The sequence below is a fragment of the Coregonus lavaretus genome (assembly GCF_964263955.1).
Source record: "Coregonus lavaretus genome assembly, chromosome: 11".
NCBI classification, from domain to species: Eukaryota; Metazoa; Chordata; class Actinopteri; order Salmoniformes; family Salmonidae; genus Coregonus; species Coregonus lavaretus.
In genome coordinates this window covers 60,299,787-60,325,052 of record NC_139998.1, presented here as the reverse complement: position 1 = coordinate 60,325,052, position 25,266 = coordinate 60,299,787, and the positions used below count along the sequence as shown (strand labels likewise).

The window sequence follows — 25,266 nt, the reverse complement described above, 5'->3', positions numbered from 1 at the left end:
TGCGTTGTTTAAAGGTCTGCATGACCTGACCTGTCTGAGTGTTAGTAGTGCGTTGTTTAAAGGTCTGCGTGACCTGACCTGTCTGTCTGAGCGTTAGTAGTGCGTTGTTTAAAGGTCTGCATGACCTGACCTGTCTGTCTGAGTGTTAGTAGTGCGTTGTTTAAAGGTCTGCATGACCTGACCTGTCTGAGTGTTAGTAGTGCGTTGTTTAAAGGTCTGCATGACCTGACCTGTCTGAGTGTTAGTAGTGTGTTGTTTAAAGGTCTGCATGACCTGACCTGTCTGAGTGTTAGTAGTGTGTTGTTTAAAGGTCTGCATGACCTGACCTGTCTGTCTGAGTGTTAGTAGTGCGTTGTTTAAAGGTCTGCATGACCTGACCTGTCTGTCTGAGTGTTAGTAGCGTGTTGTTTAAAGGTCTGCATGACCTGACCTGTCCTGTCTGAGCGTTAGTAGTGCGTTGTTTAAAGGTCTACATGACCTGACCTGTCTGAGTGTTAGTAGTGCGTTGTTTAAAGGTCTACATGACCTGACCTGTCTGAGTGTTAGTAGTGCGTTGTTTAAAGGTCTGCATGACCTGACCTGTCTGTCTGAGTGTTAGTAGTGCGTTGTTTAAAGGTCTGCATGACCTGACCTGTCTGAGTGTTAGTAGTGCGTTGTTTAAAGGTCTGCATGACCTGACCTGTCTGTCTGAGTGTTAGCAGTGCGTTGTTTAAAGGTCTGCATGACCTGACCTGTCTGAGTGTTAGTAGTGCGTTGTTTAAAGGTCTGCATGACCTGTCCTGTCTGAGCGTTAGTAGTGCGTTGTTTAAAGGTCTGCATGACCTGACCTGTCTGTCTGAGTGTTAGTAGTGTGTTGTTTAAAGGTCTGCATGACCTGACCTGTCTGAGTGTTAGTAGTGCGTTGTTTAAAGGTCTGCATGACCTGTCCTGTCTGAGCGTTAGTAGTGCGTTGTTTAAAGGTCTGCATGACCTGTCCTGTCTGAGCGTTAGTAGTGCGTTGTTTAAAGGTCTGCATGACCTGACCTGTCCTGTCTGAGTGTTAGTAGTGTGTTGTTTAAAGGTCTGCATGACCTGTCCTGTCTGAGCGTTAGTAGTGCGTTGTTTAAAGGTCTGCATGACCTGTCCTGTCTGAGCGTTAGTAGTGCATTGTTTAAAGGTCTGCATGACCTGACCTGTCCTGTCTGAGTGTTAGTAGTGCGTTGTTTAAAGGTCTGCGTGACCTGACCTGTCTGTCTGAGTGTTAGTAGTGTGTTGTTTAAAGGTCTGCATGACCTGACCTGTCTGTCTGAGTGTTAGTAGTGTGTTGTTTAAAGGTCTGCATGACCTGTCTGTCTGAGCGTTAGTAGTGCGTTGTTTAAAGGTCTGCATGACCTGTCCTGTCTGAGCGTTAGTAGTGTGTTGTTTAAAGGTCTGCGTGACCTGACCTGTCTGTCTGAGTGTTAGTAGTGTGTTGTTTAAAGGTCTGCATGACCTGACCTGTCTGTCTGAGTGTTAGTAGTGCGTTGTTTAAAGGTCTGCATGACCTGACCTGACCTGTCTGAGTGTTAGTAGTGCGTTGTTTAAAGGTCTGCATGACCTGTCCTGTCTGAGTGTTAGTAGTGCGTTGTTTAAAGGTCTGCATGACCTGACCTGTCTGAGTGTTAGTAGTGCGTTGTTTAAAGGTCTGCATGACCTGTCTGTCTGAGCGTTAGTAGTGCGTTGTTTAAAGGTCTGCATGACCTGACCTGTCTGAGTGTTAGTAGTGTGTTGTTGAAAGGTCTGCGTGACCTGACCTGTCTGTCTGAGTGTTAGTAGTGCGTTGTTTAAAGGTCTACATGACCTGACCTGTCTGGCTGAGCATTAGTAGTGCGTTGTTTAAAGGTCTGCATGACCTGTCCTGTCTGAGTGTTAGTAGTGCGTTGTTTAAAGGTCTGCATGACCTGACCTGTCTGAGTGTTAGTAGTGTGTTGTTTAAAGGTCTGCGTGACCTGACCTGTCTGTCTGAGTGTTAGTAGTGTGTTGTTTAAAGGTCTGCATGACCTGTCTGTCTGAGCGTTAGTAGTGCGTTGTTTAAAGGTCTGCATGACCTGTCCTGTCTGAGTGTTAGTAGTGCGTTGTTTAAAGGTCTGCATGACCTGACCTGTCTGAGTGTTAGTAGTGTGTTGTTTAAAGGTCTGCATGACCTGTCCTGTCTGAGTGTTAGTAGTGTGTTGTTTAAAGGTCTGCATGACCTGTCCTGTCTGAGCGTTAGTAGTGCGTTGTTTAAAGGTCTGCATGACCTGTCCTGTCTGAGCGTTAGTAGTGCGTTGTTTAAAGGTCTACATGACCTGACCTGTCTGAGTGTTAGTAGTGCGTTGTTTAAAGGTCTGCATGACCTGACCTGTCTGAGTGTTAGTAGTGTGTTGTTTAAAGGTCTGCATGACCTGACCTGTCTGTCTGAGTGTTAGTAGTGCGTAGTTTAAAGGTCTGCATGACCTGACCTGTCTGTCTGAGTGTTAGTAGTGTGTTGTTTAAAGGTCTGCATGACCTGACCTGTCTGTCTGAGTGTTAGTAGTGTGTTGTTTAAAGGTCTGCATGACCTGACCTGTCTGAGTGTTAGTAGTGCGTTGTTTAAAGGTCTACATGACCTGACCTGTCTGAGTGTTAGTAGTGCGTTGTTTAAAGGTCTGCATGACCTGACCTGTCTGTCTGAGTGTTAGTAGTGTGTTGTTTAAAGGTCTGCATGACCTGACCTGTCTGTCTGAGCGTTAGTAGTGCGTTGTTTAAAGGTCTGCATGACCTGACCTGTCTGTCTGAGTGTTAGTAGTGTGTTGTTTAAAGGTCTGCATGACCTGTCCTGTCTGAGTGTTAGTAGTGCGTTGTTTAAAGGTCTGCATGACCTGACCTGTCTGAGTGTTAGTAGTGTGTTGTTTAAAGGTCTGCATGACCTGTCCTGTCTGTCTGAGTGTTAGTAGTGCGTTGTTTAAAGGTCTGCATGACCTGTCCTGTCTGTCTGAGTGTTAGTAGTGTGTTGTTTAAAGGTCTGCATGACCTGTCCTGTCTGAGTGTTAGTAGTGCGTTGTTTAAAGGTCTGCATGACCTGACCTGTCTGAGTGTTAGTAGTGTGTTGTTTAAAGGTCTGCATGACCTGACCTGTCTGTCTGAGTGTTAGTAGTAGTCCTGACCTGTCTGAGGCCTTCTGTGGTTTTATTGTTCTATTCCAAGGGGAACTCATTCCATGGAGGGCCTTAGTGTCTGCTGGTTTTTGTTTTTTCCTTTCGATAAAGACAACCAGGTGAGGGGAGTTACTTACTAATCAGTGACCTTAATTCATCAATCAAGTACAAGTGAGGAGCGAAAACCCGCAGACACTCGGCCCTCCGTGGAATGAGTTTGACACATATTGTAATCTATTGTAATCTATTGTAATCTGTTGTAATCTGTTGTAATCTATTGTAATCTGTTGCAATCTATTGTAATCTGTTGTAATCTATTGTAATCTGTTGTGATCTATTGTAATCTATTCCCTTTGACAGACCGCTGACTTGCTATTTTTAGAACTCCGTGATCTCTGAATTGGAAGCATGAATTAAAATAATTTTTTCAGACCAAACATGTTTTATTTATTTTTTACATTGGTTAATTTCATTTGAAACCTGTAAGGTGAAAGATTCTGTAGATTGATTCTCTATTCAATATGCTCATCCTGTCTTCTGGAAAGGCTCATCTTGTCCACAGAGGTGCAGGTCTTTTCAGTAGTAATGAAGACATGCTTCTAAAAGGGTTAAGGGTCAAAGGTCATAACTCAGCTGTAGAACAGTCATAGGAGGTCATAAGTCATGCTCAGAGTTGTGCGTCTGATATCATGCAGTGGTTCATATAGGTTTGATCTGCATCCCAATGGGCCCTGGTCTAAAGTAGTGCATTACATAGGGAATAGGGTGCCATTCTCTGGTCTAAAGTAGTGCACTATATAGGGAATAGGGTGCCATTATCTGGTCTAAAGTAGTGTACTATATAGGGAATAGGGTGCCATTCTCTGGTCTAAAGTAGTGCACTATATAGGGAATAGGGTGCCATTATCTGGTCTAAAGTAGTGTACTATATAGGGAATAGGGTGCCATTCTCTGGTCTAAAGTAGTGCACTATATAGGGAATAGGGTGCCATTCTCTGGTCTAAAGTAGTGCACTACATAGGGAATAGGGTGTCATTCTCTGGTCTAAAGTAGTGCACTATATAGGGAATAGGGTGCCATTCTCTGGTCTAAAGTAGTGCACTATATAGGGAATAGGGTGCCATTCTCTGGTCTAAAGTAGTGCACTATATAGGGAATAGGGTGCCATTCTCTGGTCTAAAGTAGTGCACTATATAGGGAATAGGGTGTCATTCTCTGGTCTAAAGTAGTGCACTACATAGGGAATAGGGTACCATTCTCTGGTCTAAAGTAGTGCACTATATAGGGAATAGGGTGCCATTCTCTGGTCTAAAGTAGTGCACTATGTAGGGAATAGGGTGCCATTCTCTGGTCTAAAGTAGTGCACTATATAGGGAATAGGGTGTCATTCTCTGGTCTAAAGTAGTGCACTATGTAGGGAATAGGGTGCCATTCTCTGGTCTAAAGTAGTGCACTATATAGGGAATAGGGTGCCATTCTCTGGTCTAAAGTAGTGCACTATATAGGGAATAGGGTGCCATTCTCTGGTCTAAAGTAGTGCACTATATAGGGAATAGGGTGCCATTCTCTGGTCTAAAGTAGTGCACTATATAGGGAATAGGGTGTCATTCTCTGGTCTAAAGTAGTGCACTATATAGGGAATAGGGTGCCATTCTCTGGTCTAAAGTAGTGCACTATATAGGGAATAGGGTGTCATTCTCTGGTCTAAAGTAGTGCACTATATAGGGAATAGGGTGCCATTCTCTGGTCTAAAGTAGTGCACTATATAGGGAATAGGGTGCCATTCTCTGGTCTAAAGTAGTGCACTATATAGGGAATAGGGTGTCATTCTCTGGTCTAAAGTAGTGCACTACATAGGGAATAGGGTGCCATTTGGGCCGCAGCCCTGTTCTTCAGTTGGTACAGCATTAACGTTATAACTAGGGCGATATTCCTAACCACAGATACTGGATATCTAATGGAAATTCATTGTAGGTGCTTTTTCTAACCTCAAGTGTGCTAACCATTTGTAAAATGTGGTTTGTTCCATATGGCACCCTATTCCCTCCTTTTGACCAGGCTCATAGGGGTCTGGTCAAAAGTAGTGCACTATTTAGGATCTGCTGCCCTTTGGGACACAACCATAGATTGGTGCTCTATGGAAGGGGCTCTACTGTATACTTGTTAGTCTAAGACGGCTACAGAGGTTTTAGACAGAACATTAGTCATATCATTATTGCTTAGGTCAAAGGAACATTTTAAAACATGTGGCCACATTGCCTGAGATATGAAAATACATACAGTACCAGTCAAAGGTTTGGACACACCTACTCATTCAAGGGTTTTTCTTTATTTTTACTATTTTCTACATTGTAGAATAATAGTGAAGACATCAAAACTATGAAATAACACATATGGAATCATGTAGTAACCAAAAAAGTGTTACACAAATCAAAATATATTTTGTATTTGAGATTCTTAAAAGTAGCCACCCTCTCAACCAGCTTCAAGAGGTAGTCACCTGGAATGCATTTCAATTAACAGGTGTGCCTTGTTAAAAGTTAATTTGTGGAATTTCTTTCCTTCTTAATGCGTTTGAGCCAATCAGTTGTGTTGTGACAAGGTAGGGGGGGATATACAGAAGATGGCCCTATTTGGTAAAAGACCAAGTCCATATTATGGCAAGAACAGCTCAAATACGCAAAGAGAAACGACAGTCCATCATTACTTTAAGACATGAAGGTCAGTCAATACGGAACATTTCAAGAACTTGGTACGTTTCTTCAAGTGCAGTCGCAAAAACCATCAAGCACTATGATGAAACTGGCTCTCATGAGGACCGCCACAGGAAGACCCAGAGTTACCTCTGCTGCAGAGGATACGTTCATTAGAGTTACCACCCTCAGAAATTGCAGCCCAAATAAATGCTTCACAGAGTTCAAGTAACAGACACATCTCAACATCAACTGTTCAGAGGAGACTGTGTGTATCAGGCCTTCATGGTCGAATTGGTGCAAAGAAACCACTACTAAAGGACACCAATAATAAGAAGAGACCTGCTTGGGCCAAGAAACACGAGCAATGGACTTTAGACCGGTGGAAATCTGTCCTTTGGTTCTGATGAGTCCAAATTTGAGATTTTTGGTTCCAACCGCCGTGTCTTTGTGAGACGCAGAGTAGCTGAACGGATGATCTCCGCATGTGTGGTTCCCACCGTGAAGCATGGAGGAGGAGGTGTGATGGTGCTTTGCTGGTGACACTGTCTGTGATTTATTTAGAATTCAAGGTACACTTAACCAGCATGGCTACCACAGCATTCTGCAGGCCATCCCATCTGGTTTGGGCTTAGTGGGACTATCAATTGTTTTTCAACAGGACAATGACCCAAAACGCACCTTCAGGCTGTGTAAGGGCTATTTGACCAAGAAGGAGAGTGATGGAGTGCTGCATCAGATGACCTGGCCTCCACAATTACCTGACCTCAACCCAATTGAGATGGTTTGGGATGAGTTGGACCGCAGAGTGAAGGAAAAGCAGCCAACAAGTGCTCAGCATATGTGGGAACTCCTTCAAGACTGTTGGAAAAGCATTCCAGGTGAAGCTGGTTAAGAGAATGCCAAGAGTGTGCAAAGCTGTCATCAAGGCAAAGGGTGGCTACTTTGAAGAAGCTAAAATATAACATATATTTTTAATATTTTTAACACCTTTTTGGTTACTACATGATTCCATATGTGTTATTTCATAGTTGTGATGTCTTCACTACTATTCTACAATGTAGACAATAGTAAAAATAAAGAAAAACCCTGGAATGAGGAGGTGTTCTAAAACTGGTTATGGTTAGAGGGTTAGGGTTAGAGGGTTAGGGGGTTAGGGTTAGGGTTAGGGTTAGGGTTATGGTTAGGGTTAGGGTTAGGGGGTTAGGGTTAGGGTTAGGGTTAGGGTTAGGGGGTTAGGGTTAGCTACATTGCATCAAGAGAGGAGTAAAGATAACAAAAGCCCAAAGTAAACAGATAAATAAATCAGTGCAGGTCAGGAAGAGAAGAGAGCAGCTCAACACAGGAAGAGAAGAGAGCAGCTCAACACAGGAAGAGAAGAGAGCAGCTCAACTCAGGAAGAGAAGAGAGCAGCTCAACAGAAACATTTCACTGTCGGCAATTGTGCAAATATATCCTATCAGAATCTATTGTTCAAGTTAGTTTTTTTTTTTACAAGCAAAGTTCTATTACATCACGCTGCAGTTCCATCCTCTTCTTCAGCGTAGTTAAAACATGATATTCTGTGCAAGAAGATGTGTCAGATAATGCATCCCAAATGCCACTCTATTCCCTACACAGTGCACTACTTTGGGACACAGCAGATGAGTCAGTTTTCTCTGCTAACATCCCGAGGACCAGCGCAGTGGATTAAATGTTGATTCAGTGCGATGACGGTGGGTACGAAGTGGCTCTCTGAGACAAAGTCACCAGCTATTATGTTGAGGGAGTGGGTATCGGAGCCGGGGCTCTGACCCCTGACCCAGGCGAGCAGGGCGGGGTAGGTAGACATCACCAGGTCCTTCAGAGACTCAGTGGGGTGAGAACAGATGTACTTCAGATCCTCTGTCAGGTTGATGCCCGTCACAAAGAACCCTCCTGACAAAAACCACGAGATCATATCATTCAATGTTCTGTTTGATTCTGTTACAAAAAACACTCATTACAACACATCCCCTCCCACAAACAAATGTTATTCATTGAAAATATTGGTGAGAAATGATGCCGTAGACGGTGTTAGATAACTCTGCACAATATTACAGATACATTCTAATCACGTTATAAGAGTGTATAACTGTTTTACTATTCAGTACGGGGGAATTCCGACCCGAGATAAGCGAGCGTAAATGGAACGTAATTCCCTATTCTGATATTAAACTTAAGCATGAGAATAGCATGCTATTCACCAGCTATTTGTCTGGGGTGGAGATGGTGTAAATGAAGGTGTGTATAGATACGCAGTATTCTGACCTCAATTTAATTCCCTCATAATTCCACCACCTTTACGCGAGAGGAAAACATGAATAAGGTTTAGCAAACCAACCGGTTCCAAGTGGAAAAAGCTACAAGATCAGAGTTTTTTTTTTATCTACCAATTGATGCTGAAACAGACTAATATGCATCTACAGTGGGGGGGAAAAGTATTTAGTCAGCCACCAATTGTGCAAGTTCTCCCACTTAAAAAGATGAGAGAGGCCTGTAATTTTCATCATAGGTACACATCAACTATGACAGACAAAATGTGGAAAAAAAATCCAGAAAATCACATTGTAGGATTTTTAATGAATTTATTTGCAAATTATGGTGGAAAATAAGTATTTGGTCAATAACAAAAGTTTCTCAATACTTTGTTATATACCCTTTGTTGGCAATGACACAGGTCAAACGTTTTCTGTAAGTCTTCACAAGGTTTTCACACACTGTTGCTGGTATTTTGGCCCATTCCTCCATGCAGATCTCCTCTAGAGCAGTGATGTTTTGGGGCTGTCGCTGGGCAACATGGACTTTCAACTCCCTCCAAAGATTTTCTATGGGGTTGAGATCTGGAGACTGGCTAGGCCACTCCAGGACCTTGAAATGCTTCTTACGAAGCCACTCCTTCGTTGCCCGGGCGGTGTGTTTGGGATCATTGTCATGCTGAAAGACCCAGCCACGTTTCATCTTCAATGCCCTTGCTGATGGAAGGAGGTTTTCACTCAAAATCTCACGATACATGGCCCCATTCATTCTTTCCTTTACACGGATCAGTCGTCCTGGTCCCTTTGCAGAAAAACAGCCCCAAAGCATGATGTTTCCACCCCCATGCTTCACAGTAGGTATGGTGTTCTTTGGATGCAACTCAGCATTCTTTGTCCTCCAAACACGACGAGTTGAGTTTTTACCAAAACGTTCTATTTTGGTTTCATCTGACCATATGACATTCTCCCAATCCTCTTCTGGATCATCCAAATGCACTCTAGCAAACTTCAGACGGGCCTGGACATGTACTGGCTTAAGCAGGGGGACACGTCTGGCACTGCAGGATTTGAGTCTCTGGCAGCGTAGTGTGTTACTGATGGTAGGCTTTGTTACTTTAGTCCCAGCTCTCTGCAGGTCATTCACTAGGTCTCCCCGTGTGGTTCTGGGATTTTTGCTCACCGTTCTTGTGATCATTTTGACCCCACGGGGTGAGATCTTGCGTGGAGCCCCAGATCGAGGGAGATTATCAGTGGTCTTGTATGTCTTCCATTTCCTAATAATTGCTCCCACAGTTGATTTCTTCAAACCAAGCTGCTTACCTATTGCAGATTCAGTCTTCCCAGCCTGGTGCAGGTCTACAATTTTGTTTCTGGTGTCCTTTGACAGCTCTTTGGTCTTGGCCATAGTGGAGTTTGGAGTGTGACTGTTTGAGGTTGTGGACAGGTGTCTTTTATACTGATAACAAGTTCAAACAGGTGCCATTAATACAGGTAACGAGTGGAGGACAGAGGAGCCTCTTAAAGAATAAGCTACAGGTCTGTGAGAGCCAGAAATCTTGCTTGTTTGTAGGTGACCAAATACTTATTTTCCACCATAATTTGCAAATAAATTCATAAAAAATCCTACAATGTGATTTTCTGGAGAAAAAAAATGCTCAATTTGTCTGTCATAGTTGACGTGTACATATGATGAAAATTACAGGCCTCTCTCATCTTTTTAAGTGGGAGAACTTGCACAATTGGTGGCTTACTAAATACTTTTTCCCCCACTGTATTTAGATAGCTTTCTTTCATTGATCCCTAATATTCTGAACCTGCTCTCTCGATATATATATTGATTTTTTGAATTAAAAAAAAAAACTTTATTTAACTAGGCAAGTCAGTTAAGAACAAATTCTTATTTACAATGACGGCCTACCAAAAGGCAAAAGGCCTCCTGCGGGGACGGGGACGGGGGCTGGGATAAAAAAATATATATATATATAAATATAGGACAAACACACATCACAACAAGAGAGACGCCACAACACTACATAAAGAGAGACGCCACAACACTACATAAAGAGAATGTGACTGGCAGAATGGGTGTTGTATGTGGTGAATGAGGGCTGCAGTAGGTATCTCAGATAGGGAGGAGTGAGGCCAAAGAGAGTTTTGTAAATAAGCATCAACCAGTGGGTCTTGCGACGGTTATCCAGCGATGACCAGTTTACAGAGGAGTGTATAGATGTGTTCTAGTTTTCTAGTGAGTCTGTCAACAAAATTCTAACTAAAAGGTACAGCGGTCTAAGGCGGCGTCACTACAGCCCAAAATTCAAAATATGAAAAGGTACACAGTATTTAAAGGGATGGCTTAAGATAGATGTACTGAAAACCTTATTGAATGAAAACTCCACGAGAAACTCTGTTGGCCAGCAAGTGGGAGGGGTTACAGTGGTTGAATTACATTTATTCTGAGCGCATAAGGTAACTTAAGGTAGCCATAAGATACGTCTGAATACCAAATACTGAGAAGTGGGTAGGAGGGGTGCATAGAAAAGGCGTACATTTCCGAAGTCTGAATCGGCCCCTAAAAGTGCACAGCAGCACTTCTATTTCAAAATTATTTGCATAGGCAGTGTTAGATAATCCTTACTCTGCACAATATTTCATAGCAAAATGTGGCCATCTGCAGGTTACCTGGGCGGCCATGTTGTTTCCTGTGTTCGAACTCCTCGATCAGAGCCTCAGCTTTACACTTGTTGGCCCACCAGTAGGGGATGTGAGGCCAAAGGTCGCTGTAGAGGCGGACCACGCAGTGCTCATAGGAGACAATCACCTGGTAACCCAGCGACCACAGGTTCCTCAGTGTCACCACTTCCTGGAACACAGAGGATCATGGGAATGTTGGGATCAGGGAATGGAATCACGGGAAATTATGGCTCATGCCATGCTAGGAAACATTGTGGTAACACTATATCATTTATTTATTTATTTTTATAATCCACAACATACACATACAAACCACAACATACAGACGCACACAAACATCCACGACATCCCACCTGACCACACCCCCATCTCCAGATCAACAACATCCCACCTGGCCACACCCACCTGACCACACCCCCATCTCCAGCGCCAGCTTCACTCTCTGCCACATGGCTTCAAACCACACCATTTTGTTTCTCTGTCGCCCACGCACTTTCAACATTTAGATAATAAAGCATTTGACCTTTCCATTGTGTTAACGTTGAAGGATTGGTTGATTCCCAGTTTTTAAGTATACATTTTTTCAAGATAACTGACGAGAAAAGTTAACGTCCAACCCATCGGGTATCTCACTGCACCCTCATATGCTATATCTTGAAATATGCTGACAGACAGATTAAAAGTACATTTACATTGTAATACTTCTGACAGCCAAGTTTCTAACTCTGCCCACTGGATTAAGCTTACATTTGTCTTAACTGTCATTTCGTTAGTTCTGTCCCAACCTCCATCTTCTGCCAATATCAGTTCTTTTTAAGTCTTGGTTCCAGTAGTTATACTTTTTTCGAAGAGATTGTAAATTGTACAGGTTTTCTGCAAGGTTTGGTATATCTTACCTATCATATGAACATCATTTTCTAACTCAAATAGGATTCCCTCAAGATTGCTCTGATGTCCAAAAGATTTCAGATCAAAATGTTGTTATATGAAACTTTTAAATTGCATGTATTGGAAAACATCTACATTGGTCAGTCCAAAATTGCTTTTTAATTCTGTCATGGAAATACATTTATTTCCTATTACCAAGTCATTTACGGTATTTATGCCTTTAGTTTTCCATCTGGGCCAATTTATCTGTGAATTCTGAAAAGTTATCCAAGGATTGTTCCATAGGGTTGTGTTTTCAGGGAGTGATATTGGTTCTTGTAGAATACTTTTCATTTTCTTCCGGATTGTTATAGTGTTCTTAACAATTAAGTTGTTAATGTTCTTAGCTTTATCCTTTGAAAATAGACACGTGAAAAGATTCTGGGGGTTAGCATACGCATCTTCAATATGTACCCATTGTTCCTTTTTAGTGCATTTAACTATATGTCGCACCCTCAGACTTAGGAAGATGTAAAGCTTTCCTTTTTATTCTATGAGTTTTATTTGTCCATATAAAGTCTTATGACTAAGTATACTTATTTTTTTAAGAATGTCTTTGGTGGGGTAATTGGTATTACCAAGAATACATATAAAACCTTTGGGAGCCATGCCATTCTGAAGACGTTTACTCTACCTGTAAGATTTATGGGAAGATTGTTGGGCGGCAGGTAGCTTAGTGGGTAAGAGCGTTGTGCCAGTCACCGAAAGGTCGCTGGTTCTAATCCCCGACCCTACTAGGTGAAAAATGTGTCGATGTGCCCTTAAGCAAGGCACTTAACCCTAATTGCTCCTGTAAGTCGCTTTGGATAAGAGCGTCTGCTAAATGACTAAAATGTAAATGTAAATTGTTCCATTTAATTAGATCTGCTTTCATATTGTTGAGTAATGGGATAAAGTTATCTTTATATATATTGTTGTCACTTATTAAGCACCTAAGTATTTTATATTTTGTGGTCCACCTAAAGCATTGCTGTAGATCATATGAGTTATTATTTTTCATTTTCCAATTGCCATTATTTTGTTTTTTATGTCCTGAGATTTTTGAGTATTCTGAAACATTTTTTTTATCAAGGGGGGCATTGACTTTTCAATATTGGTCAGGTATATCAGGAGATCATATGCAAATAAGTTCAGTTTTATATTCATGTTTACCAATACTGATACCTGTCACGTTTGGGTACCGTCTAATTCTTCCTAGAAGCGGTTCAAATTGCCAGTGCAAACAGGAGGGGGATAGAGGACATCCCTATCTTGTGCCCCTTTGTAAAGTAATTTCTTCAGATAATGTATTATTTGTGTATATTTTTGCTTTAGGTTATTTATATAATATTATTATTAAATGTATTATTTCAGCTGGAAAGTTGAAAGCTTCCAAAGTTTTGAATAGAAAAGGCCACTCAAAACAGTCGAAAGCCTTTTCGGCATCAACAGCCATTATTGATCAATCTATATCTTGTTTTTTAGCGTATTGTGTTAAACTGAAACATGTTATTTTATTTGTATGAAAGTGTTTATTTCATATAAACCCTGTTTGATATGTATCAAGTCTGGTAAGACTTTTGCCATTCTGTTGCTTATGAGCTTTGTTATTATTTTACTGTCACAATTTATTAAACGTATGGGTCTGTAATCAGCAGGGGACACTCCAGGTTTTATTGTTTTTAATATAACTGAAATAACTGTTTGATACATGGAACTAGGAAGCACTGAATTGAGTGACGTGTGATGTCATATGTGTAAATAGGGGTGCTACTTTGTCCCAGAATGTTAATAGAATTATATGGGAAAGCTTCCATTCCTGGTGCCATTCATTTTAACCATGTCTAGTATTTCTTCTTGGGTGATCTCTGTTTTTAGTGATTATTTTTTGTGTGCTGATAATTGCTTCAGGGGTTGTTGATTCTAAGAAGGCTGTAGGATCCGTCCAACTGTTGTTAAATTCTGATTTATATACACTACCAGTCAAAAGTTTGGACACACCTACTCATTCAAGGGTTTTTCTTTATTTTTACTATTTTCTACATTGTAGAATAATAGTTAAGACATCAAAACTATGAAATAACACATATGGAATCATGTAGTAACCAAAAAAGTGTTAAACAAATCAAAATATATTTCATATAAAAAAATCTTTAAGAGGTAAAGAAGAAAAAATAAATCTGAATTTAAGCAGGAATATGATATTTTACTTTTGAAGAGAGACAAAAACTACAGGCTAAACTCAATTAAAGCATACTACTTAATGGAAGATAAACCTGGTAAACATCTCGCAGCCCTCACAAAGCGAATATTCACCAAACCAGTTATAATTATGAAAGATAAAGACTTCAACAAGTCGGAGGCGCAGGACATACTGCTCACCCCGGACCACTAATCTCCTCGACTCTGAAAAGAAAAAGGCAGCGTAAGTGAGGCTGACGTGAGGGCGCCCTGACGAAACTACGTTGGAGAGTACATAAACTGCCTCTACCCTCTGTTCTATTGGAGAGTACATAAACTGCCTCTACCCTCTGTTCTATTGGAGAGTACATAAACTGCCTCTACCCTCTGTTCTATTGGAGAGTACATAAACTGCCTCTACCCTCTGTTCTATTGGAGAGTACATAAACTGCCTCTACCCTCTGTTCTGTTGGAGAGTACATAAACTGCCTCTACCCTCTGTTCTATTGGAGAGTACATAAACTGCCTCTACCCTCTGTTCTATTGGAGAGTACATAAACTGCCTCTACCCTCTGTTCTATTGGAGAGTACATAAACTGCCTCTACCCTCTGTTCTATTGGAGAGTACATAAACTGCCTCTACCCTCTGTTCTATTGGAGAGTACATAAACTGCCTCTACCCTCTGTTCTATTGGAGAGTACATAAACTGCCTCTACCCTCTGTTCTATTGGAGAGTACATAAACTGCCTCTACCCTCTGTTCTATTGGAGAGTACATAAACTGCCTCTACCCTCTGTTCTATTGGAGAGTACATAAACTGCCTCTACCCTCTGTTCTATTGGAGAGTACATAAACTGCCTCTACCCTCTGTTCTATTGGAGAGTACATAAACTGCCTCTACCCTCTGTTCTATTGGAGAGTACATAAACTGCCTCTACCCTCTGTTCTGTTGGAGAGTACATAAACTGCCTCTACCCTCTGTTCTATTGGAGAGTACATAAACTGCCTCTACCCTCTGTTCTATTGGAGAGTACATAAACTGCCTCTACCCTCTGTTCTATTGGAGAGTACATAAACTGCCTCTACCCTCTGTTCTATTGGAGAGTACATAAACTGCCTCTACCCTCTGTTCTATTGGAGAGTACATAAACTGCCTCTACCCTCTGTTCTATTGGAGAGTACATAAACTGCCTCTACCCTCTGTTCTATTGGAGAGTACATAAACTGCCTCTACCCTCTGTTCTATTGGAGAGTACATAAACTGCCTCTACCCTCTGTTCTATTGGAGAGTACATAAACTGCCTCTACCCTCTGTTCTATTGGAGAGTACATAAACTGCCTCTACCCTCTGTTCTATTGGAGAGTACATAAACTGCCTCTACCCTCTGTTCTATTGGAGAGTACATAAACTGCCTCTACCCCCTGTTCTGTTGGAGAGTACATAAACTGCCTCTACCCTCTGTTCTGTTGGAGAGTACATAAACTGCCTCTACCCTCTGTTCTATTGGAGAGTACATAAACTGCCTCTACCCTCTGTTCTATTGGAGAGTACATAAACTGCCTCTACCCTCTGTTCTGTTGGAGAGTACATAAACTGCCTCTACCCTCTGTTCTGTTGGAGAGTACATAAACTGCCTCTACCCTCTGTTCTATTGGAGAGTACATAAACTGCCTCTACCCTCTGTTCTATTGGAGAGTACATAAACTGCCTCTACCCTCTGTTCTGTTGGAGAGTACATAAACTGCCTCTACCCTCTGTTCTATTGGAGAGTACATAAACTGCCTCTACCCTCTGTTCTATTGGAGAGTACATAAACTGCCTCTACCCTCTGTTCTATTGGAGAGTACATAAACTGCCTCTACCCTCTGTTCTGTTGGAGAGTACATAAACTGCCTCTACCCTCTGTTCTGTTGGAGAGTACATAAACTGCCTCTACCCTCTGTTCTATTGGAGAGTACATAAACTGCCTCTACCCTCTGTTCTATTGGAGAGTACATAAACTGCCTCTACCCTCTGTTCTGTTGGAGAGTACATAAACTGCCTCTACCCTCTGTTCTATTGGAGAGTACATAAACTGCCTCTACCCTCTGTTCTATTGGAGAGTACATAAACTGCCTCTACCCTCTGTTCTATTGGAGAGTACATAAACTGCCTCTACCCTCTGTTCTATTGGAGAGTACATAAACTGCCTCTACCCTCTGTTCTATTGGAGAGTACATAAACTGCCTCTACCCTCTGTTCTATTGGAGAGTACATAAACTGCCTCTACCCTCTGTTCTATTGGAGAGTACATAAACTGCCTCTACCCTCTGTTCTATTGTCGAACGTACACTGGAGAACTAACTGGATGAGCTCCGTTCGAGACCATCCGATCAACGGGACCTGAAGAACTGTAATATCCTATGTTTCTGCAATATTCTATCCTCTGTCGTGGCTGAACAAGGACATGGATAATATACATGTAAATGTTTTTTCTATTCATCGGCAGGACAGAACAGCAACGTCGGGAAAGCTCAAGAGGGGAGGTGTGTGTATTTGTTAACAACAGCTGGTAAACAATCTCTAATATTAAGGAAGTCTCGAGGTTCTCCTCGCCTGAGTTAAAATCCCTAATGTTAAGCTGTAGACAACACTATTTACCAAGAGAGTTTATTTATATTTTTCATAGCGGTCTATTTACTACCACAAACCAATGCTGGCACTAAGACCGCACTCAACGAGCTGTATAGGGTCATAAGCAACAAGAAAATGCTCATCCAGAGGCAGCACTCCCAGTGGGCGGTTATTTTAATGCAGGGAAACTGAAATATTGAAAAAAGTAAGGGGCCTAGACAGCTGCCCTGGGGAATTCCTGAGTCTACCTGGATTATGTTGGAGACGCTTCCATTAAAGAACACCCTCTGTGTTCTGTTAGACAGGTAACTCTTTATCCACAATATAGCAGGAGGTGTAAAGCCATAACACATACGTTCTTCCAGCAACAGACTATTATCGATAATGTCAAAAAACGCACTGAAGTCTAACAAAACAGCCCCCACAATCTTTTTGTCATCAATTTCTCTCAGCCAATCATCAGTCATTTGTGCAAGTGCAGTGCTTGTTGAATGTCCTTCCCTATAAGCGTGCTGAAAGTCTGTTGTCAATTTGTTTACTGTTAAATAGCATTGTATCTGGTCAAACACCATTTTTTTCAAAAGCTTACTAAGGGTTGGTAACAGGCTGATTGGTCGGCTATTTGAGCCAGTAAAGGGGGCTTTACTATTCTTAGGTAGTGGAATGACTTTTGCTTCCCTCCAAGCCTGGGGGCACACACTTTCTAGTAGGCTTAAATTGAAGATATGGCAAATAGGAGTGGCAATATCGTCCGCTATTATCCTCAGTAATTTTCCATCCAAGTTGTCAGACCCCGGTGGCTTGTAATTGTTGATAGACAACAATACTTTTTTCACCTCTTCCACACTCACTTTACGGAATTCAAAAGTACAATGCTTGTCTTTCATAATTTGGTCAGATATACAGTGGGGAAAAAAAGTATTTAGTCAGCCACCAATTGTGCAAGTTCTCCCACTTAAAAAGATGAGAGGCCTGTAATTTTCATCATAGGTACACGTCAACTATGACAGACAAATTGAGGAAAAAAACCCCAGAAAATCACATTGTAGGATTTTTAATGAATTTATTTGCAAATTATGGTGGAAAATAAGTATTTGGTCAATAACAAAAGTTTCTCAATACTTTGTTATATACCCTTTGTTGGCAATGACACAGGTCAAACTTTTTTTGTAAGTCTTCACAAGGTTCACAAACACTGTTGCTGGTATTTTGGCCCATTCCTCCATGCAGATCTCCTCTAGAGCAGTGATGTTTTGGGGCTGTCGCTGGGCAACACGGACTTTCAACTCCCTCCAAAGATTTTCTATGGGGTTGAGATCTGGAGACTGGCTAGGCCACTCCAGGACCTTGAAATGCTTCTTACGAAGCCACTCCTTCGTTGCCCGGGCGGTGTGTTTGGGATCATTGTCATGCTGAAAGACCCAGCCACGTTTCATCTTCAATGCCCTTGCTGATGGAAGGAGGTTTTCACTCAAACTCTCACGATACATGGCCCCATTCATTCTTTCCTTTACACGGATCAGTCGTCCTGGTCCCTTTGCAGAATAAAAGCCCCAAAGCATGATGTTTCCACCCCCATGCTTCACAGTAGGTATGGTGTTCTTTGGATGCATCTCAGCATTCTTTGTCCTCCAAACACGACGAGTTGAGTTTTTACCAAAAAGTTCTATTTTGGTTTCATCTGACCATATGACATTCTCCCAATCCTCTTCTGGATCATCCAAATGCACTCTAGCAAACTTCAGACGGGCCTGGACATGTACTGGCTTAAGCAGGGGGACACGTCTGGCACTGCAGGATTTGAGTCCCTGGCGGCGTAGTGTGTTACTGATGGTAGGCTTTGTTACTTTGGTCCCAGCTCTCTGCAGGTCATTCACTAGGTCCCCCCGTGTGGTTCTGGGATTTTTGCTCACCGTTCTTGTGATCATTTTGACCCCACGGGGTGAGATCTTGCGTGGAGCCCCAGATCGAGGGAGATTATCAGTGGTCTTGTATGTCTTCCATTTCCTAATAATTGCTCCCACAGTTGATTTCTTCAAACCAAGCTGCTTACCTATTGCAGATTCAGTCTTCCCAGACTGGTGCAGGTCTACAATTTTGTTTCTGGTGTCCTTTGGCAGCTCTTTGGTCTTGGCCATAGTGGAGTTTGGAGTGTGACTGTTTGAGGTTGTGGACAGGTGTCTTTTATACTGATAACAAGTTCAAACAGGTGCCATTAATACTGGTAACGAGTGGAGGACAGAGGAGCCTCTTAAATAAGAAGTTACAGGTCTGTGAGAGCCAGAAATCTTGCTTGTTTGTAGGTGACCAAATACTTATTTTCCACCATAATTTGCAAATAAATTCATAAAAAATCCTACAATGTGATTTTCTGGACATTTTTTTCTCAATTTGTCTGACATAGTTGACGTGTACCTATGATGGAAATTACAGGCCTCTCTCATCTTTTTAAGTGGGAGAACTTGCACAATTGGTGGCTGACTAAATACTTTTTTTCCCCACTGTATGCTACTGCCCCGACTGTTGATCTGGCTGTGTCAAAACCAGTGGAGGCTCCTCAGAGGAGGAAGGAGAGGACCATCCTCCTCAGTGGATTTCATAATAATAAAAACAGTAAAACATAAAAAAAGTTATCCTTTTTAGATAAAACTATACTAAATACAGTTGAAGTCGGAAGTTTACATACACCTTAGCCAAATACATTTCAACTCAGTTTTTCACTATTCCTGACATTTAATCCTAGTACAAATTCCCTGTCTTAGGTCAGTTAGGATCACCACTTTATTTTAAGAATGTGAAATGTCAGAATAATAGTAGAGAGAATGATTTATTTCAGCTTTTATTTCTTTCATCACATTCCCAGAGGGTCAGAAGTGTACATACACTCAATTAGTATTTGGTAGCATTGCCTTAACTTAACCTTAACTTGGGTCAAACATTTCGGGTAGCCTTCCACAAGCTTCCCACAATAAGTTGGGTGAATTTTGGCCCATTCCTCCTGACAGAGCTGGTGTAACTGAGTCAGGTTTGTAGGCCTCCTTGATCGCACACGCTTTTTCAGTTCTGCCCACACATTTTCTATAGGATTGAAGTCAGGGCTTTGTTATGGCCACTCCAATACCTTGACTTTGTTGTCCTTAAACCATTTTGCCACAACTTTGGAAGTATGCTTGGGGTCATTGTCCATTTAGAAGACCCATTTGCGACCAAGCTTTAACTTCCTGACTGATGTCTTGAGATGTTGCTTCAATATATCCACATAATTTTCCTTCCTCATGATGCCATCTATTTTGTGAAGTGCACCAGTCCCTGCTGCAGCAACGCACCCCCACAGCATGATGCTGCCACCCCCGTGCTTCACGGTTGGGATGGTGTTCTTCAGCTTGCAAGTCTTCCCCTTTTTCCTCCAAACATAGCGATGGTCATTATGGCCAAACAGTTCTATTTTTGTTTCATCAGACCAGAGGACATTTCTCCAAAAAGTACGATCTTTGTCCCCATGTGCAGTTGCAAACCGTAGACTGGCTTTTTTTATGGCGGTTTTGGAGCAGTGGCTTCTTCCTTGCTGAGCGGCCTTTCAGGTTATGTCGATGTAGGACTAGTTTTACTGTGGATATAGATAATTCTGTACATGTTTCCTCCAGAATCTTCACAAGGTCCTTTGCTGTTGTTCTGGGATTGATTTGCACTTTTCGCACCAAAGTACGTTTATCTCTAGGAGACAGAACGCATCTCCTTCCTGAGCGGTATGACGGCTGCGTGGTCCCATGGTGTTTATACTTGCATACTATTGTTTGTACAGATGAACGTGGTACCTTGAGTCGTTGGAAATTGCTCCCAAGGATGAACCAGACTTTTGGAGGTCTACAATTTTTTATCCTGAGGTCTTGGCTGATTTCTTTTGATTTTCCCATGATGTCAAGGAAAGAGGCACTGAGTTTGAAGGTAGGCCTTGAAATACATCCACAGGTACACCTCCAATTGACTCAAATGATGTCAATTAGCCTATCAGAAGCTTCTAAAGCCATGACATCATTTCCTAGAATTTTCCAAGCTGTTTAAAGGCACAGTCAACTTAGTGTATGTAAACTTCTGACCCACTGGAAATGTGATACAGTGAATTATAAGTGAAATAATCTGTCTGTAAACAATTATTGGAAAAATTACTTGTGTCATGCACAAAGTAGATGTCCTAACCGACTTGCCAAAACTATAGTTTGTTAACAAGAAATTTGTGGAGTGGTTGAAAAACGAGTTTTAATCAAATCAAATTTTATTTGCCACATGCGCCGAATACAACAGGTGTAGAGTAGACAGTGAAATGATCTACAGTCCTCATTAAAATGCAAATCAATTTATAACATTTTTGACATGCGTTTTTCTGGATTTTGTTGTTGTTATTCTGTCTCTCACTGTTCAAATAAACCTACCATTAAAATTATAGACTGATCATTTCTTTGTCAGTGGGCAAACATACAAAATCAGCAGGGGATCCAATACTTGTTTCCCCCCCTGTATATAGCCTCCCTACTGTCTCTGTAGATCCCCTCCCTGTATATAGCCTCCCTACTGTCTCTGTAGATCCCCTCCCTGTATATAGCCTCCCTACTGTCCCTGTAGATCCCCTCCCTGTATATAGCCTCCCTACTGTCCCTGTAGATCCCCTCCCTGTATATAGCCTCCCTACTGTCCCTGTAGATCCCCTCCCTGTATATAGCCTCCCTACTGTCCCTGTAGATCCCCTCCCTGTATATAGCCTCCCTACTGTCCCTGTAGATCCCCTCCCTGTATATAGCCTCCCTGTAGATCCCCTCCCTGTATATAGCCTCCCTACTGTCCCTGTAGATCCCCTCCCTGTATATAGCCTCCCTGTATATAGCCTCCCTGTATATAGCCTCCCTGTATATAGCCTCCCTGTATATAGCCTCCCTGTATATAGCCTCCCTACTGTCCCTGTAGATCCCCTCCCTGTATATAGCCTCCCTGTATATAGCCTCCCTGTATATAGCCTCCCTACTGTCCCTGTATATAGCCTCCCTGTATATAGCCTCCCTGTATATAGCCTCCCTACTGTCCCTGTAGATCCCCTCCCTGTATATAGCCTCCCTGTATATAGCCTCCCTGTATATAGCCTCCCTACTGTCCCTGTATATAGCCTCCCTACTGTCCCTGTATATAGCCTCCCTGTATATAGCCTCCCTGTATATAGCCTCCCTACTGTCCCTGTAGATCCCCTCCCTGTAGATCCCCTCCCTGTATATAGCCTCCCTGTATATAGCCTCCCTACTGTCCCTGTATATAGCCTCCCTGTATATAGCCTCCCTACTGTCCCTGTAGATCCCCTCCCTGTAGATCCCCTCCCTGTATATAGCCTCCCTGTATATAGCCTCCCTACTGTCCCTGTAGATCCCCTCCCTGTAGATCCCCTCCCTGTATATAGCCTCCCTGTATATAGCCTCCCTGTATATAGCCTCCCTGTATATAGCCTCCCTGTATATAGCCTCCCTACTGTCCCTGTAGATCCCCTCCCTGTATATAGCCTCCCTGTATATAGCCTCCCTGTATATAGCCTCCCTGTATATAGCCTCCCTGTAGATCCCCTCCCTGTATATAGCCTCCCTGTATATAGCCTCCCTGTATATAGCCTCCCTGTATATAGCCTCCCTGTATATAGCCTCCCTACTGTCCCTGTAGATCCCCTCCCTGTATATAGCCTCCCTGTATATAGCCTCCCTGTATATAGCCTACCTGTATATAGCCTCCCTGTATATAGCCTCCCTACTGTCCCTGTATATAGCCTCCCTGTATATAGCCTCCCTGTATATAGCCTCCCTGTATATAGCCTCCCTGTATATAGCCTCCCTACTGTCCCTGTATATAGCCTCACTGTATATAGCCTCCCTGTATATAGCCTCCCTGTATATAGCCTCCCTACTGTGCCTGTATATAGCCTCCCTGTATATAGCCTCCCTGTATATAGCCTCCCTGTATATAGCCTCCCTGTATATAGCCTCCCTGTATATCTGTATATAGCCTCCCTGTATATAGCCTCCCTACTGTCCCTGTATATAGCCTCCCTGTATATAGCCTCCCTGTATATAGCCTCCCTGTATATAGCCTCCCTGTATATAGCCTCCCTACTGTCCCTGTATATAGCCTCCCTGTATATAGCCTCCCTGTATATAGCCTCCCTGTATATAGCCTCCCTGTATATCTGTATATAGCCTCCCTGTATATAGCCTCCCTACTGTCCCTGTATATAGCCTCCCTGTATATAGCCTCCCTGTATATAGCCTCCCTGTATATAGCCTCCCTACTGTCCCTGTATATAGCCTCCCTACTGTCCCTGTATATAGCCTCCCTGTATATAGCCTCCCTGTATATAGCCTCCCTGTATATAGCCTCCCTACTGTCCCTGTAGATCCCCTCCCTGTATATAGCCTCCCTGTATATAGCCTCCCTGTATATAGCCTCCCTGTATATAGCCTCCCTACTGTCCCTGTAGATCCCCTCCCTGTATATAGCCTCCCTGTATATAGCCTCCCTGTATATAGCCTACCTGTATATAGCCTCCCTGTATATAGCCTCCCTACTGTCCCTGTATATAGCCTCCCTGTATATAGCCTCCCTGTATATAGCCTCCCTGTATATAGCCTCCCTGTATATAGCCTCCCTACTGTCCCTGTATATAGCCTCCCTGTATATAGCCTCCCTGTATATAGCCTCCCTGTATATAGCCTCCCTACTGTCCCTGTATATAGCCTCCCTGTATATAGCCTCCCTGTATATAGCCTCCCTGTATATAGCCTCCCTGTATATAGCCTCCCTGTATATCTGTATATAGCCTCCCTGTATATAGCCTCCCTACTGTCCCTGTATATAGCCTCCCTGTATATAGCCTCCCTGTATATAGCCTCCCTGTATATAGCCTCCCTACTGTCCCTGTATATAGCCTCCCTGTATATAGCCTCCCTGTATATAGCCTCCCTGTATATAGCCTCCCTGTATATAGCCTCCCTGTATATAGCCTCCCTACTGTCCCTGTATATAGCCTCCCTGTATATAGCCTCCCTGTATATAGCCTCCCTGTATATAGCCTCCCTGTAGATCCCCTCCCTGTATATAGCCTCCCTGTATATAGCCTCCCTGTATATAGCCTCCCTGTATATAGCCTCCCTGTATATAGCCTCCCTACTGTCCCTGTAGATCCCCTCCCTGTATATAGCCTCCCTGTATATAGCCTCCCTGTATATAGCCTCCCTACTGTCCCTGTATATAGCCTCCCTGTATATAGCCTCCCTGTATATAGCCTCCCTGTATATAGCCTCCCTGTATATAGCCTCCCTGTACATAGCCTCCCTGTATATAGCCTCCCTGTACATAGCCTCCCTGTATATAGCCTCCCTGTATATAGCCTCCCTGTATATCTGTATATAGCCTCCCTGTATATAGCCTCCCTACTGTCCCTGTATATAGCCTCCCTGTATATAGCCTCCCTGTATATAGCCTCCCTGTATATAGCCTCCCTGTATATAGCCTCCCTACTGTCCCTGTATATAGCCTCCCTGTATATAGCCTCCCTGTATATAGCCTCCCTGTATATAGCCTCCCTGTATATAGCCTCCCTGTATATCTGTATATAGCCTCCCTGTATATAGCCTCCCTACTGTCCCTGTATATAGCCTCCCTGTATATAGCCTCCCTGTATATAGCCTCCCTACTGTCCCTGTATATAGCCTCCCTGTATATAGCCTCCCTGTATATAGCCTCCCTGTATATAGCCTCCCTGTATATAGCCTCCCTACTGTCCCTGTATATAGCCTCCCTGTATATAGCCTCCCTGTATATAGCCTCCCTGTATATAGCCTCCCTGTATATAGCCTCCCTGTAGATCCCCTCCCTGTATATAGCCTCCCTGTATATAGCCTCCCTGTATATAGCCTCCCTGTATATAGCCTCCCTACTGTCCCTGTATATAGCCTCCCTGTATATAGCCTCCCTGTATATAGCCTCCCTGTATATAGCCTCCCTGTATATAGCCTCCCTGTATATAGACTCCCTGTACATAGCCTCCCTGTATATAGCCTCCCTGTATATCTGTATATAGCCTCCCTGTATATAGCCTCCCTACTGTCCCTGTATATAGCCTCCCTGTATATAGCCTCCCTGTAGATCCCCTCCCTGTATATAGCCTCCCTGTATATAGCCTCCCTGTATATAGCCTCCCTGTATATAGCCTCCCTGTATATCTGTATATAGCCTCCCTGTATATAGCCTCCCTACTGTCCCTGTATATAGCCTCCCTGTATATAGCCTCCCTGTAGATCCCCTCCCTGTATATAGCCTCCCTGTATATAGCCTCCCTGTATATAGCCTCCCTACTGTCCCTGTATATAGCCTCCCTACTGTCCCTGTATATAGCCTCCCTGTATATAGCCTCCCTGTATATAGCCTCCCTGTATATAGCCTCCCTGTATATAGCCTCCCTGTAGATCCCCTCCCTGTAGATCCCCTCCCTGTATATAGCCTCCCTACTGTCCCTGTAGATCCCCTCCCTGTAGATCCCCTCCCTGTATATAGCCTCCCTACTGTCCCTGTAGATCCCCTCCCTGTAGATCCCCTCCCTGTATATAGCCTCCCTACTGTCCCTGTATATAGCCTCCCTGTATATAGCATCCCTGTATATAGCCTCCCTGTATATAGCCTCCCTGTATATAGCCTCCCTGTAGATCCCCTCCCTGTAGATCCCCTCCCTGTATATAGCCTCCCT

At 42.9% G+C, this 25,266-nt stretch overlaps 1 protein-coding gene across 1 annotated transcript in view; it reads right to left on the bottom strand.

Annotated features, from left to right (window-relative positions):
* Positions 1–6,823: 6,823 nt before the first annotated feature.
* plcxd1.1 (phosphatidylinositol-specific phospholipase C, X domain containing 1, tandem duplicate 1) overlaps positions 6,824–25,266 on the bottom strand; it is an 88,343-nt gene continuing 69,900 nt past the window's right edge. The window contains exons 6-7 of the mRNA XM_084171540.1: positions 10,783–10,963; positions 6,824–7,744 (exon numbers count right to left, since the gene is read on the bottom strand). Of these exons, the coding sequence (XP_084027666.1) occupies positions 7,476–7,744; positions 10,783–10,963 (450 nt within the window). The 3' untranslated portion in view covers positions 6,824–7,475. The remainder of the gene's footprint in view (positions 7,745–10,782; positions 10,964–25,266) is intronic.